Here is a 14534-nt window from a genome sequence, read left to right on the forward strand (position 1 = left end):
CAGTACAGTACAGTACAGTATCTAACGCACCCGTTTACATTTGATGAAGGCTTTAAGTTACACATAATCAAGCTGCTTAAGAGACAGGCTGTCCGCTTCTCAGGCAGAGACACCCCTCGCTCCTCCCTAGCTCCAGCCTATCTCCCAAATATGGTCACTTCTGGTTCCAAAAAACAAGACGGCGACAGCCAAAATACCAGCTTCAAAACGAGTTCACATACCAATGGATGACATCACTGTAGCCATGTCCATTATTTTTACAGTCTATGGCTGTACCCCAAGAGTGGCCCATGACTGAATGACTATCAGTGAGTGACTCAGTTATGAAGTGAAACCATTGGTTAGCTGAATGTCACAGATTCCTGAATCTGTTACAAAATAAAAGCCCTAGTTTTATATTAAAAGTCCTCTAGCGTTTAAGCCAAGGTCAAGCCATATGCTAGGTTTTGACGTAGTTTTGTATGATGTTTTATGAATCATGGAAGAAGTGTCTTAAGAATTCTGAAAACACAAAATTACTCCACTCTAAAGTATGTTGTTGCAAGCTGGTCAAACACCTGTTACAAAATACTCAGAAGTGACTAAAATGCGTATTTCAAATACAACTAAGAGAAATATTGCCCATCTCTGACCACTGTTTTGTATGGAGGCTCTATACACAAAGTAACAGTAATGTCATCGTGGACCTGAGAATCTCAGATTGAATTTAAAGGAAACTAGCTAAAAAGTTTCTGACTGTTAGTTTTATGTTCAGTTCAATATTTACTTATTAATTACCTTGAGTGTGACATTCAAATTTCTATTTTTTTTTAGTTAGGCGTGGCTATTTTGCTTTGACTTCAATGATCAGTTCAACAGTTATCCAGTATTGCTCATTTCCAAAAGGGTCAAGTTTCTATTTGCGTATGATGGCGGTCGATTTCTCAGCTATCGGCTTTTTCCTGCTCCAAGTTATCATTATTATATCGGCCTTTAAAAATCTACTATCAGCTGACCTATAGTGCCAATAAGCATTATTTTAGAGGCATGTGGTTTTTAGCAAATAAAAAATTGAATCTATCCACCAATTTATGTTAATATGCATCTCAAAGTCTGAATATAGGATAGTTTCACGCTTGTTGCCTCCTCTCATTTATAACAGTTCAGTTCTGGTTCTTCAGTAGAACATCAATGTCCCAAGAGTACATTCACTGACATGATTGTTTCAGAGTCCAAATTCACACTTCAAGAAAATTACTGTTGTTCTGTCTTCTGCCCCAACATCAGCACAGAAGAAACACTGGCAATTAGCTGCAACAGGGTGAAGAGAGAGAGAGAGAGACAGACAGACAGACAGAGAGAAAGAGTGGTCTGGTTGGTCAGCTGTGTGCGTGGGTTGACAATTTAGGCTGAAGTACAAAATGACCAAATGTACAGACATAAAATCCACTTCCATGTTTGTGTGTGATAATTCTGCTTCTCCAAGTATTTCTCTTTCTATAGCGGTTATTTACTAGATAAAATCGAGAGTGTGCATGAACTCCTTCCTGCAAAATGACTTTGTAAGCAGAGACGGGAGCATTCTATAGTCCACAAGGGTGTCTACTCGTGCTGTACCGCTCTCAATTCAAAATAATTTCAATGACAAACAGCACACACAACATGAATAACTCCCAACGTGTTTCCATTGTGAACTTGGTCCCGTGTAGTGACAGATAACATAGACTCTGTCGCCTTTGGCAACTGGATCAAAAGCCTGGTTGAGAGGAATTCTGTTGTAGTTCTGTAAATTTTCCAAGGGTTTATGGCAAGGCGCTACTCACTGAAGCCCTTGTTAGCTTAAAGGGAGTGACAGATGAAAAATCCAGTGCATCAAAAGTCAGCAACACAATATGCCATGACACTCACCAGCAAAAACACACACACATTCACAAACACACACAGAGTGAGCTGTTCCTGACACTAACGACCTTTAGACACCATTGGCGCTTGTGTATCTTGCAGAATTTCTGACAGTTGCTCGTTAGCAGCGGAGGCCTGTTAGAGCAGGATTTTCTCCCTTTCCTGTGTTTCCCGCATCTGCTCACCTTCCCATCCTTCAGTCTGGCTTGTTGCAGATTTTGTTGCGCTAACAAGGATCGGATAGCAACAAGGCATGATAGGGGAGGGGCTAAGGTCAGAGGACATGGCATCCTTTGATATGAAAGCTGACGGGAGGCGAGAGGGGAAAGGGAAAGGGAAAGCGTACCTGTGGTGATAAAGACTAAATCAAATCCTGCGCACGTTCACGCCACCCTCCTGTAACCCAAAAACTGAAGCCATTCCATTCCTGCACCACTGCCCTCAAACATCCACCCTGGCACTGACAGTGTAGGACACCCAGCACCTAGTTAGCTTAGTTAAAAGTCAGCATTGTCCTCAACGTCTTGCCTGAGGACATCTTACCCATACACAGACATTCAGAGACTTGTTGATATGATTGTACCTTGGCTCCTAGCCTTAATAGTCTGTTATTTCTTTGAGGTGTGGGCCAATTTAATGGGCTAAGAATGGTGCTTTATCTCTCAAATACACACAGTGGGAACTGACAAAAAAGCAAACTTTTGGTTCGTGGGTTGGAGGTAATCTTTGACCTGAGCCACAGTTTTGCTGCATTTCAAAGAACTGGTTCCGGTAAGATTCAAGGACCAGTTGCTTTTATTTGTACATGAATTAATTAGTCGGCGCGTTGTCGGAAATTAACTTTTCAGCTCTCTCGTCAAGGACATGTTCAAATGAAAAGCTATCAACTAATCACACATTTTGCCGAACCAAAATAAAAAAAAATTCAGGTAAATATTCGAAAGCAGTATTTCTAGTGCCATTTGGTTATGTCAACTTAGGTACTCAGTGCTAATTAAAAACACGCTCATTCAAATTTGCAATTCACCATGGCATTCAGTTGGAAATTTAATTTAGTAACCTTATTGGTTTCATAATCCTCAATGTTATTTTAGCATTCAGATATTCTCTCTTAAATGTACCAGCCGTCATAACACTAAACCTCATCACTTCATCCACTCAAGACAAGTTTTACCAGCATTTGGTGCTTAACAGGTATTCATTTTGGACTGTGCTCTGATGTAATTGTGTGTGCGTAGGTGTGTTCATTTTCACAGCTGCAGGAGAGGATCGATAGAATAAACAGAAAGGGAACACTGCTCTCGTTTACCTTCATCAAAGTCTGCATCATCCTCGGTGTGTTGGGGGAAGGGGAAGCAGTTGGTGATCTCCAGCCGGTCGTCAACTACCAGGCCCAGCAGGACGCCCTGAACCACCTCGCTGCCCTGGCCCTCTTCCTGGTAGTGCTTGATAATCTTCAGCACCACCTGTGAAAACAGAAACAGCCCCATCACTGAAGTATCAAACTGCCGCAACAGAATCGAGGTAGAAAGGGAGGAAAGGAGGCTTAACGCGCCTTTCAATAACAGTTTCGGGAAAATGATTTCATTTTCTGAAACCGGGGCTAATTTATTTATCGTGCCCATTGTTAGTGCATTCTGTGGCTGTTACAGCATTACTTGTTATTGTATTTTATCATCCTTTGATTTATGTTATCCAATTCAATTGCGTCTCTGCTCGTCATGTTGATTTGTGCTCATTAGTTTGTGTTGGGGTTAGTTTGGTTGGGGTATTTTTTTTTTTTTTTTTTTTTTTACAAGCCGCTTGGGTTTTTTCATCCCTGCTGCTGCAGATTTGTGGTATTCCCTTCTCTGTTCTTTCCCACATTATGTTTTACAACAGTACATATACATTAAACCATTAAACTAATACCAATGGGAATAAAACAAGGGCAAAAATAATATGGCTTATCTGTGTGCATTTAAACTGTAGTGTATGTAATGAAATGTATTATAGATAATGATGTTAATTTAGGACTTGCTTAAAAAACTTTATATGCTGTGTTATGCAACTATATTATGTAGGGAAACCACAAATAATTTCATTGTTAATTTTACTTTTATCTACACCAGGGGTCTTCAGCGTTTTCATAGACTGTATAAAACTGAGTTACATATTAAGTGATCCTACAATAACATGTCAGCCATGCATAAACATACCCTTTTATGGCACATACAATACTAAGCTATTAATATAATAATTATTGGCAGATTCATATGTTTATACATCATGTTTGTTTTTGAGGTGGACGGTATTTCAGAGTCTCCTGCTTGAGAAGTCACAAAATGATCCACTGTGGCTCACAGGAATGTTCATACACTTCACATAATAATACAGCTAACTGGCCAATGTGTTTCAATAGGACTTCATTGTAAGCTATTTAGTTCACCCCCTGTTACGGACAGGTACCACACAGTGATGTAGTATTAGCTGGCTAACATGATTAGACAAGGATTCATGGGTAACAACCTGTCATCAGTGTTGTGTACTGTAGATTACGCGTTTTTTTTTTTTATTTTAATGTATAGTCCAATTTATCTCTGCAAATAATATGTTGGATTCATTTTAATATATATTTTCAGACATATTTTGACTTTGGGGACACACACACACACACACACACACACACACACAAACTGAGAATTCCCTAGGGGTCATGGGCCCCCTGTTGAGGGCCCAGGATCTACACATGACACTGCTTAACAGTGACTTCCGGCCATAGTACACTAGCCCAACATGCTGAAGAATCAAAATAATGAAAATATGAATAGTTAAGAGATAGTTTGAGTGTTTACTAGCTGTTTTGGTACTCTGAACATTTATTTTGTGCTAAGGGAGGCTTCATGTTTCTTAGAGTGATGTAGTGAATGTGTTCTGATGTGGTGCATTTCAAGGATTAACTGGATGTGCAGGGGGTTATACATTACTGCTGCATTGCATTGGAAGCAATTAGATTTTCCCTAGAAATGAGTGCTTGTCTTTTGCCTGTGTGCAGCCTTTATAGGTGCTAATGCTTACATGGTTCAGCCCACCCTTCACCACCTCCACTCTGAAAACCTATTATAAAAGTAACTCCTACTCCACATCTCTGAAATAAGCAAAACAAAAAATGCTTTGCCTCAGTAACAATTTTGTAACACTGCCTGCCTGGTGCCCAACAGCACTGCAGCTGTCCATCAGGGACACTGACAGAGAAGTTAAATCCGAAATCTGAAATCAGAGTTTGTTTTTAAATCAGTATATAGGCTATGTCCTTCCTGTTTGTTCTGACTTACCAAATCAAACACATTTTTGTTAGTTTTTTTTTTTAATCTACTAGGAATCAGTGCTAATATTAGAAAGCTGGCCTTACAAGCTTCCACTTTCCAAAATTGATGCTGATATCAAATCAAAAGCTTAATATGGAATTATTAATTTTTATGGCAGACAAAATACAAAAACACACACAAGGATTCAATACATCTGCAATAAGCTAATATCAGTCAATATATTGGCCTGGCCGGTTTATCTGTCTAGTTCCAGGAAGTGCTTAGCCTAGCTTGCTAGCCTACACTTTTTGAGTGGGCTACAAAGTTAACAGTATAAAAGGTCTTCCTAAATGCTCAATGTTATAAAGGACAGACATCTTAAATACAGTATACTGCGCTACGTTGGCTTTTTTTTTTTATTTTTATCAGTGTTCATAGGCTACTTGGTAGTGACTCACTCCGGTCAGTAGCGCACCAGTGTTGACAGTGTGTCTCCTAGCAACGCTAGCCCTCAGACGTCAGTCAACCACTGCCAAGGGAACTGCCCACTGAGGCCTGAAGCTTAGACAGTTTCCAGAAAATATGTCAAAAGCAGTTTCATCTTCTTTTGGAAAATGTCAAATTGCACACAGTGGCTGCAGCATGATTATAATCTACACAAAAGCAAGGAGCTTTCAAATTTCATTTAGACCTGGAGCAGATGGCACGTTAGTTGTCCAGAAAATCACATCGCTAACACACCCCTACATCGATTTAAATTGCATAATAACTCCTCGGGCACCATTCTGCGCTCTTCACTGGTCACTGAGTTCTTATATAAAATTGCCAAAAACCCTTGTTAAGAGGAAATTCTGGGACAGGTTACTCAGGCAATCACTGGCTGTGGTTGAGTGGTAGGTTGAGTGGTAAGCACCACCTGCAGGCTCCAACACCGGTGCATCACTGATCTGGAGTGCCTACAAAAGGCCAGTTAGTATTCAGCACAGCTTAGCAATTTAAACTGGAGAGAGAAGAGGCGGCACATATAAAGAATAAAACCTGAATGTAGTGAGATTTTAAGAAAAATGCTACCCCCGTACTGTGGGAGGGTATATTTGGACTTCTGGTCTGATATCCCACACTGCCGTGCCTCATCTGGACAGGGTGTCCATGCATCATCGTATGCATTTAATATTTAATGCCAGATAAAAATGGGCCAATAGGACAAGCCTCCACATGATTGAGGAGCTGGTTTGAGCTCTAATGCTGCATCACCGACACCAAGGACAGCAGGGAAGGGCTATGGCTTACTTCTACACATATACACACACACAGAGACAGACTCAAACACACACATACACCTACCAATCATGAGAAACATTGACCAGCAAAAACAGAAAGCAGCCAAAGAGTAGAGAATAAGCCAAAGCGTCTAAATGAACAGGAAGAGGACAAGAAGCTGAAAGCAGTGTGGAGGGGGAGAGCATAAATCACGCTGATAACAGTGTGGGCAGGTCACAGCCAGAGGCATTAATAATACACACATACACACACATGCACGCAGGAGCAGGGTGGTAGTCCTGGGGCCATGCTCACAACAAAACACACATCATCACCATGAGGGAGCCCTTACTCGTCTCACTGGCTCACGCACACACATGCATACGCACACGCGCATCTGTCTTGGGAGATGATTTATTTCAATAGAGTGCTGGACCTGTCATGCAACAAGTAAAAGAGCTAGGGGTGGAAGAAGAGAGGTGATATGGGGTGGAGGGGGTAGAAAAACAAATCTCATTCCCTGCCTGCCTGCCTTGGCTTTTCTGACTGAGAGGGGAGGAGGGCCTGAACAATAGGTTGGAGGGGGATGGATGGAGGGAGAGGGAGAAAATGTAAGAGTGAGAACTCGTGGGGGGGAGGGCAGTGGTGGAGCAGGGCGAAAGGAGAGAGGAATGGAGAAATGCAACCGTGAAAATGTGACAGAGCGATACCAGATGGATAAAAGGAAATGATGACAAGGGAGCAGGAAGGGGCCAGGTGAGTGTGAGAAGAGCAGCCAGGTGAACCAATGACAGTGAGGGAGGGGAGAAGAGGGCCACAGTGGAAGTCCTCAGAATCGGCGGTGCTGGCTGCTTTTTTACAAAGCTCCCTGTCCCCCGCCCCTTTGAGCTTTGGCTCCTTTTTCTGCCAGTAAATAGCTTTTCTCGTCTTCCTCCATCAGTGAGAGCAGAAAGCACAGATACACAATGCTTTCAGCTATCTAACTCTTGGCAATCTGTTCATCACACACTTAAATAGTGTCCGTCTAAAAAAGGAGGGGGTGAGAGATGGACAATTGGCCAAAAACAACTCCAGAAAGGTCAAATAAATAAAGCTAAATTCGAGGACCTTAAAGGAAAGACCTGAATCTACAGAAATGCCTTGAAGAGGGGAAGTGAGGAGGTGTCTACAACAAAAAAAAAGACAGGAAAAGAAGGAAGGACCAGGGATTCAGTGAATTTGTTGTGTTGGCTTCCTGGTGCTGGGTAAATGCCATCAGGTATCGTAAGCAAAGCCTGGAAAGCTCCAAGTTTGTGCAAACCTTTATACACGCACACACCTCTCTCCAGTGATGTCTTTTCCTGGTACTCTCGCTCACACACTCACTCGCGTACAATTTTATTGATCTAGCTCACCAGCAACTAGCCCAGTGAGCTCACCTCATGTGGAGAGGCCCAAGATTGATATGTGGACAGCGTGTTATAAATCAACAAGCTTAAAATTGAATTGTGCAAAATCAATTGCAGTCCAAATCCCCCGTTGGCTGCCTTTAATTCTTATCATAAATCTTCTCCCTCACTCACACAAAAGGGCTCATATTCCCGCCACAACGGGGCTCAAGTTATGAGAAAGTACAGCAAGAGAGACCATCCCGTAATGAGTTTTCTTTTAGCGCCACTGATGTGTAGACGAACTCTACACTCAACGTTGGCCGTAATATACTTGACGGAGATAACGCTTTTGTGTGGTATGAGTTGTATTAAGCTGCTGACGAAGACAACTGCAGACTCCTACATCATCTGCCAGCATTGGCCTGTTGGCCTGAGGAGATGATTTTCAAACATGCTTTTGAGATGTGACATTTATGCATCTCTCTTTTAACTCTCAACACTCACTGTGTACAACATGCAGGGGCAAGCTGATTTAATTTTATTTCGAGATTTCTTTCAAACACTGGATGGATATGGGACCTACCAAGGACAGGAATGCATTGTGAATCATTACTGCGTCACTTTTAAAGGCTGCATATTCTTGTGATGCGCTGCAGTGAGGGTTGGGGTTTGATAGCATTTATCTAATCTGAGTACAGCATCGAATCTGATTTCAATATTCAATCTGAATCCAGTAGCATTAAACTTTTGAAGAAAATAAAGTCACAAATAACTACAACACATAATATTTAGCTGAAATCTGTAAGGTAAGAGGACAGAAACAGTTGTGAGTTGCCTTATAATGTTCACATCCTCTAGCTACTACTTAAAAAATAACATATGTTTGTCACAAAAGACAATGTTTGTGCTTGGTATACATGATAAAGTCAATGTGTATAATTGCAGAAGATACAAAATGTTGAATAAAAAGGTACACGATGCAGGAATTGTTGGCCAGCAAAAGTGACAGCCAACCCCACATTCACTATATTTGCGGTCTTTCCAGGGCTGTGTCCACAATTTTCATGGTAGCTTCCTCTTGGATGCGTGCTGGTACAGTCTGCTACCACTGACCACTAGCTTTTTATTATTTTCCGATCTGACCAGTGCGCTGTGCACAGGAACACCCAAAACGCAGCAAAATGCAGGCAGAGGGAAGGGAGACTTCTGTATAAATTTATACATCGTTTTAAAGGAAAATCCTACATGGTATACTTTTAAGTATGTATCTGGCACAATGAAATAACAGTACGGATGCCTTTTTTTTTTTTTTTTTTTTTTTACAGGCAAGATTCTCCAAATTCTGGAAGTTCTGATTCTTAACTATTAGGCTGATATGCTTGAATCATTGATATGAATGAAAGTTTAACTGGGAGAATGCCACTAATGTGACACAATCTGCCGGACTGTATTACCAGAGAGAAGACATATCACTCTGTTGGAGTTATTGGAAATACACCCAGTCCACTCGCAACTGTATAGACGTGTTACAGAGCGGATGTTTCCTAAAAAATAATCTTTGGCTGAGTACTGACAGCAGCACACCAATCCGGCATCAGCAAAGTTTCATCCAGTTTATCACAGAGTTAGCACTGAGTGACCTGCTGCTGCCACCATTTGTTATTTCAACCTGTGAGAGCAGCAGTCAGCAGCAAAAAATGAGAAGCTGCTACCTGAATGTTATGCGCACTCTTCTTCGCTAATGAGAAAGACAGAGGTGGGATAAGAGATATTCCAATTGATTTGTTAGAATGGGATCTCAGTGTGTCTGTGTATTTTGGCACCCCAGGTGTCAGAACTCGTACCGGTGAGCCTGAATAATTTTTCACATTCGTACACTAATTGCTCGCACTATAGAGCCCCTGAACTACGTGTTTGATTTTGTTGGGACTTTAGTGTGAAGTAATCTAAGACAACTGACAGTGATCCTGCCAACATCTAACAGAAGGTGTTATTGCAATATAGTGAAAGACATAATCTAGAAGTACAGAGAGTTTGAACGACACCACCTGTTCACAAAGATTCAGTTCATATTAGACAGATTTTTAATTTCATTTGCACCAAAAATTCTCTCATTAAATATTTCAATATGTAAGCAATTATAAACTAAGTAAAAGACAACTTATATAAAAATAATTATCAGTATTATTCTTGTAAGGTTATCCTTATAATCCTTAAGATTTTTGTGAAATCCAACCTTCATTGTCTGTATTTTTTTTAGCAATAAACTTTCTGTATTAACATTGTGTAATTACCTCTCTTTATATTAGTTTTAACTGCCAGTGGCAGAGTCATGCTTGATTCAAATTACCTTCAAAGCTCAAGTGATTCACAAAAAAAACAATGCAGCATTTAATCCAGTATTATAGTTTTTGATTTTATGTTACTGATAGTTTTATATTATATTGTAAAACACATCAACATATCATATCAGCATACTCATATTGAGACTCAGGGTTTACAGTTCTCTCTCCTGACACTGTATCAAAGCTCTATTAATTAATTTTATTAACTGTACTAATTAAGTTGCTGCTAATGCAAACCCTAAGGCTGCTGCTTCACATTTAAAGCAGTCAACTGGCGAAACATCAGGTGGCTGTCATTGCGAAGCGGTCACAGGAAGCACAAAACAAGAAAGCAGTGCTTTTCATCTTTTTCTTTCCGTGGGCAGATCATTTTTAATGTTTTCAAGGGAGTAATTGAACAAGAAGAAACAGCAAGGCAGACAACTTTACCTGTTGTGTGGAACAGTGCCCGGCATGAAATCAGATCGTGGCTGCAGTGATTTCTGACTTTATTTTCTTAAAATAAAACAGGTTTGTTTGGCTGTGCTGTGAACACTCAGTTGCTTCTCTGCTGTATATTTGACAAAGTAGCTGCTCGAGGAGTGTCTAATGAAGCATTAAACCACAGCTGCTAATACCTCATATCCCCAGGTGTTACCTAATCAACAAGGACTGACATCTTAAGGACTGCAACTTTAAAATACAAAGTAGCCATAAACTGCGGATTCTGCATCAAGAAGAAGTGAGGCAGCAAACACAGTAGTAACTGTACTGGACAGATGGGAACATTATGTCTCTACACTGGGTAGTAAGATATCTCTTGTGTCTGTGTGTGTTACAGCTGATCTGTGTCACATTATGTAGTGTGAACACTTTCCTGTTGAGCCCAGGCTTAAGAACCGGAGGCAAGTGGAAATGCCTAAGGGGGGAGTTGGGACTGTTCTGGCATGTTAACTGAAAAAAAAACAACCCAAAGAAAATGACTGCCACTGCTAAAAGAAATGTTAAAATTAAACTAATTTTGACATATTTCCTGCCTTTTCCATCCCCTCCAGCTTTCAAATCACAATGCCAAACTGTCCTGTAAAATGTGCTCTGACAGGGTGCGTGAATAAGACCCGTGTCTGACATGCAGCGGCATACGTCAGAATAAATGAAAAAAGTCTTTTCAAACGTACAGGCAGTTTGTGTGATCTCAGTAGGTGTTTAATAGAACCCGTCGCTGTGCAGCACTCCACTCCTGTGGCAACAGCAACCACTGAAACCTCTTCAAAAGCAAGGAAACAATCCAATTCTACCACACAGCAGTGGTGATGCTGTCTGTGGGCAACCCTCCAGCTAAACCTCTGACAGACGGGTCATGACGCAACGCAGCAGCAACTGCTGCATATCAATGCATTCAGGTGAAACGCGTTTCATAACTCTCGCCTGAAATAGACACCTTTCCTTCAACAGTCTGAATCCAAATGAGGTCACACACTAAACGGCGCTCGACTGTTTTTAATTTAACTGCTGCGATTAAAAGTGTTTGGTTGATAAGGCTGAGAAAATGAATTAAGAAAATCTCATTAGAGGTCTAAATAATACACATTGAGGTGAAATATTTAGATTTGAAATTAGGGCCCGAGACTCTAGGGCAGCTTTAATGAGCAAGATAAAAGGAAGGCAGCAGCTGGCAAGTTTAAGTCCTGCTACTGCGCTCAGGAACACCAGGCAAATGAGCTGCTTTGTGTCCAGTGCAGTGTAGGGCAAGAGCAGAGAGAACACCACTGCGTGGCAGTGAAGCAAGTTTGTCCTCTGCTGTTTATATAGAGGTACTACAGAACAGATATACCACAATGCTCAGGTGGTGACAAGTTAAATTTTGCAATGTGTTCCAATTTATTTGTTAGAGATTGCAGCTCAGAGGTAAGTAACACAAAGAAGTAACAATCACTTCAAAACACAAGCTCTGCTAAAAACAAGTAAAAACAAAGAAGCAACAACCCATCACAATACACGTCAAACACCCACAAAGTCAGAAACAAAAGCATCACACGTGTCTGTGTCCAAATCCCAAAAGCAGGCTTTAAGATACACTCCCTGGCAACACTGCTAACAAAGTCCAAAATGTTTCTTGGCTTACAAGTGTCCATATCTCCCAAAACGTTATCTGACTTAAGATTGAAAATGTCACCAGTGAGCTGGAGGGGAAATATCAGTCCAAACCTGGTTTATCATTTCTGGTAAGGAAAAAAAAAAAAAAAAGAGGGTTTACAGCAGCCAACAACTGTAAGCTGAGAAAAATCTGACAGGGGTAGGTAACCTTCCAAAGCATTCAAGTACATTTTTGTGGAAAAACAAACACAATGGATTAGGGTTGTCATGATTCTTGAATTTCTAACTTTGATACAATACTTTTAAAATAGTGATATCTGTACCATTTTCGAAAAAAATAAGATTGAGGGCACAGCATGTAATTTGTTTATCAAAAGATAAATATAATAAGGGTGTAACAAGTCAGAGAACAGCACAATGACTGTAGTAAACATTAGGAATTAGCAACAGCAAGCTGGTACCAGTGTATCAAATACGTCAAATATTCAGTATCAATAAATTGATATTTTTGACGACACAAGGATGGAGCAGAAATCATGAACAATCACTGATGAGCTACTTTATGCTGTGTTTTTTTTAATACACTGCACAAACACTGTTGTAGTCATACCCATTAAATGTTAATCAAAGGATTGTTTTTGTATAGGAGGAAATAAAACAACTCCTATGACTGATTACTTAGAGACAAGAATAAATTGAAAGACCTAGTTGTTTTGTTTGTTTCAAAGAAGGAACACAGACCCTTTGGCAAGGCAACTAGGGGCCAGTAGAGGGGAAAGTGGGACTGATTTTCCAGGGCCCCACTGAGAGAGGGGGCCCCGAAAAGCCTATAATGAAAAGTTTGGTTTTATATAAGCAATTTGTGCCATTACTAAACTAAAACTGGCTGAATAAATTGGTTTTAAGACTGAACTTTGTACAAAAACAGTAGAAGCCTGCTCTCATTCCTTAAAGTCACAAAATACTTTAGTCCACCCCTGCACTAGAAATCATTTCTGAATGCAGCTAGAGCCAAGTGAGTGACTGATTATACTATTGGAGCACGTAGGTATACTGTCATGCCTTTCTTAAAAAAGGCAAATCAGAGTTTCAAGAAAGAAAAGAAAGAAAGACAGGAAAGGGAAAGGCAGCAAAGTGACTTTGTGAAAAAGAAAGTTCAAGAGAGACACAAGAATCAAGAGAGGAAGGGCAGGGGGCCCACAGATACTTCCCATGCATGGGGCCCAGAATTAAGTGCTACACCCCTAAAGGCAACTATGATATAAATACTCAAATAAATATTATTATCATTACTTAAGAGCAGTGACTGAGGCCTAATGTTAATAGATGTTTATTTGGATCCTCATTGGCTGTTACCAAGGCAGCAGCTACTCTTCTGTAGTTTCCTTGGGGTCCATGTTAAGAACATAGTATATAAACATGTAGGTCCTGATGCTTCTGGCCATGAATACGCCTGAAGTAATTCTACTATGGTACATGACAACACTTATGTGAAAGGGAAGCAAGAAACGACAGCCTTGTATACCATATGCTCTCTTAACACAGACAACCGGGGAGGTCCTCGTACTAAAACTAAACGCTCCTGTAGCGCCTGGAGAGGTAAACACCACTGTTAGCCTACTACTATTATTATTAGCCGGTTGGGAGGTTGTAAATAGCAAATATTATTTATGTACGTAAGTTATGTATTGGTTTAGATAACGCAACGTGCACTCCGAGCATTACTTAAGGTATTAAACACTACAAGGTACCGTTTCACATTGTCTGTCCGCCATGATGATGCTCATACGTTAGCTAGCATCCACCCTGGTAACACTCTGGGCACCGGTTTCTCTACCGTCCTCCACCGAAATTCAACACATAGCCACACAGCACCGCAGTAACACTTACCAGTCCCTCAATCTGGATCTGTTTGACAGGAGAGTCTAACGTGCCGCCTGTAGAAGCCATGACGGGGGTACCCACTGGACCAGACTCTTTACGTGAAGCCATGAACGAGCCGCCACACGCGGAAAAAGGAAGGCAGGTTTTCGGTGACGGACGCTTCCGGTGACGATACGTCCGTTTTCCCGTCCGTATTGAAACACGGGCTACATGTTGAGTTCCCTCTTCAGTCGAGACCAGTGCTTTGCAGTAATTCAGCAGCTGTTTGATAGGTTGGGAATTTTAGTTTATTAATTAGCTCAATCGTGTAGTAACACGAGAGATTTATATCATACATCTCTTGTAAAAGAGCCTTGCTTAATATTTTCTGTATTATAGGAAGGGCTGGACTGCAAATGGAGACTAAAATCTGTGATCAAACACCCCGTTAT

At 40.8% G+C, this 14534-nt stretch overlaps 1 protein-coding gene across 1 annotated transcript in view; it reads right to left on the bottom strand.

Annotated features, from left to right (window-relative positions):
• LOC125893258 (eukaryotic translation initiation factor 3 subunit H) overlaps window positions 1–14266 on the bottom strand; it is a 69295-nt gene extending 55029 nt beyond the window's left edge. Inside the window, exons 1-2 of the mRNA XM_049583822.1 lie at window positions 14110–14266; window positions 3191–3347 (exon numbers count right to left, since the gene is read on the bottom strand). Of these exons, the coding sequence (XP_049439779.1) occupies window positions 3191–3347; window positions 14110–14211 (259 nt within the window). The 5' untranslated portion in view covers window positions 14212–14266. The remainder of the gene's footprint in view (window positions 1–3190; window positions 3348–14109) is intronic.
• Window positions 14267–14534: the final 268 nt, after the last annotated feature.

This window comes from Epinephelus fuscoguttatus, linkage group LG8, assembly GCF_011397635.1.
Source record: "Epinephelus fuscoguttatus linkage group LG8, E.fuscoguttatus.final_Chr_v1".
In the NCBI taxonomy this organism is placed as follows: domain Eukaryota; kingdom Metazoa; phylum Chordata; class Actinopteri; order Perciformes; family Serranidae; genus Epinephelus; species Epinephelus fuscoguttatus.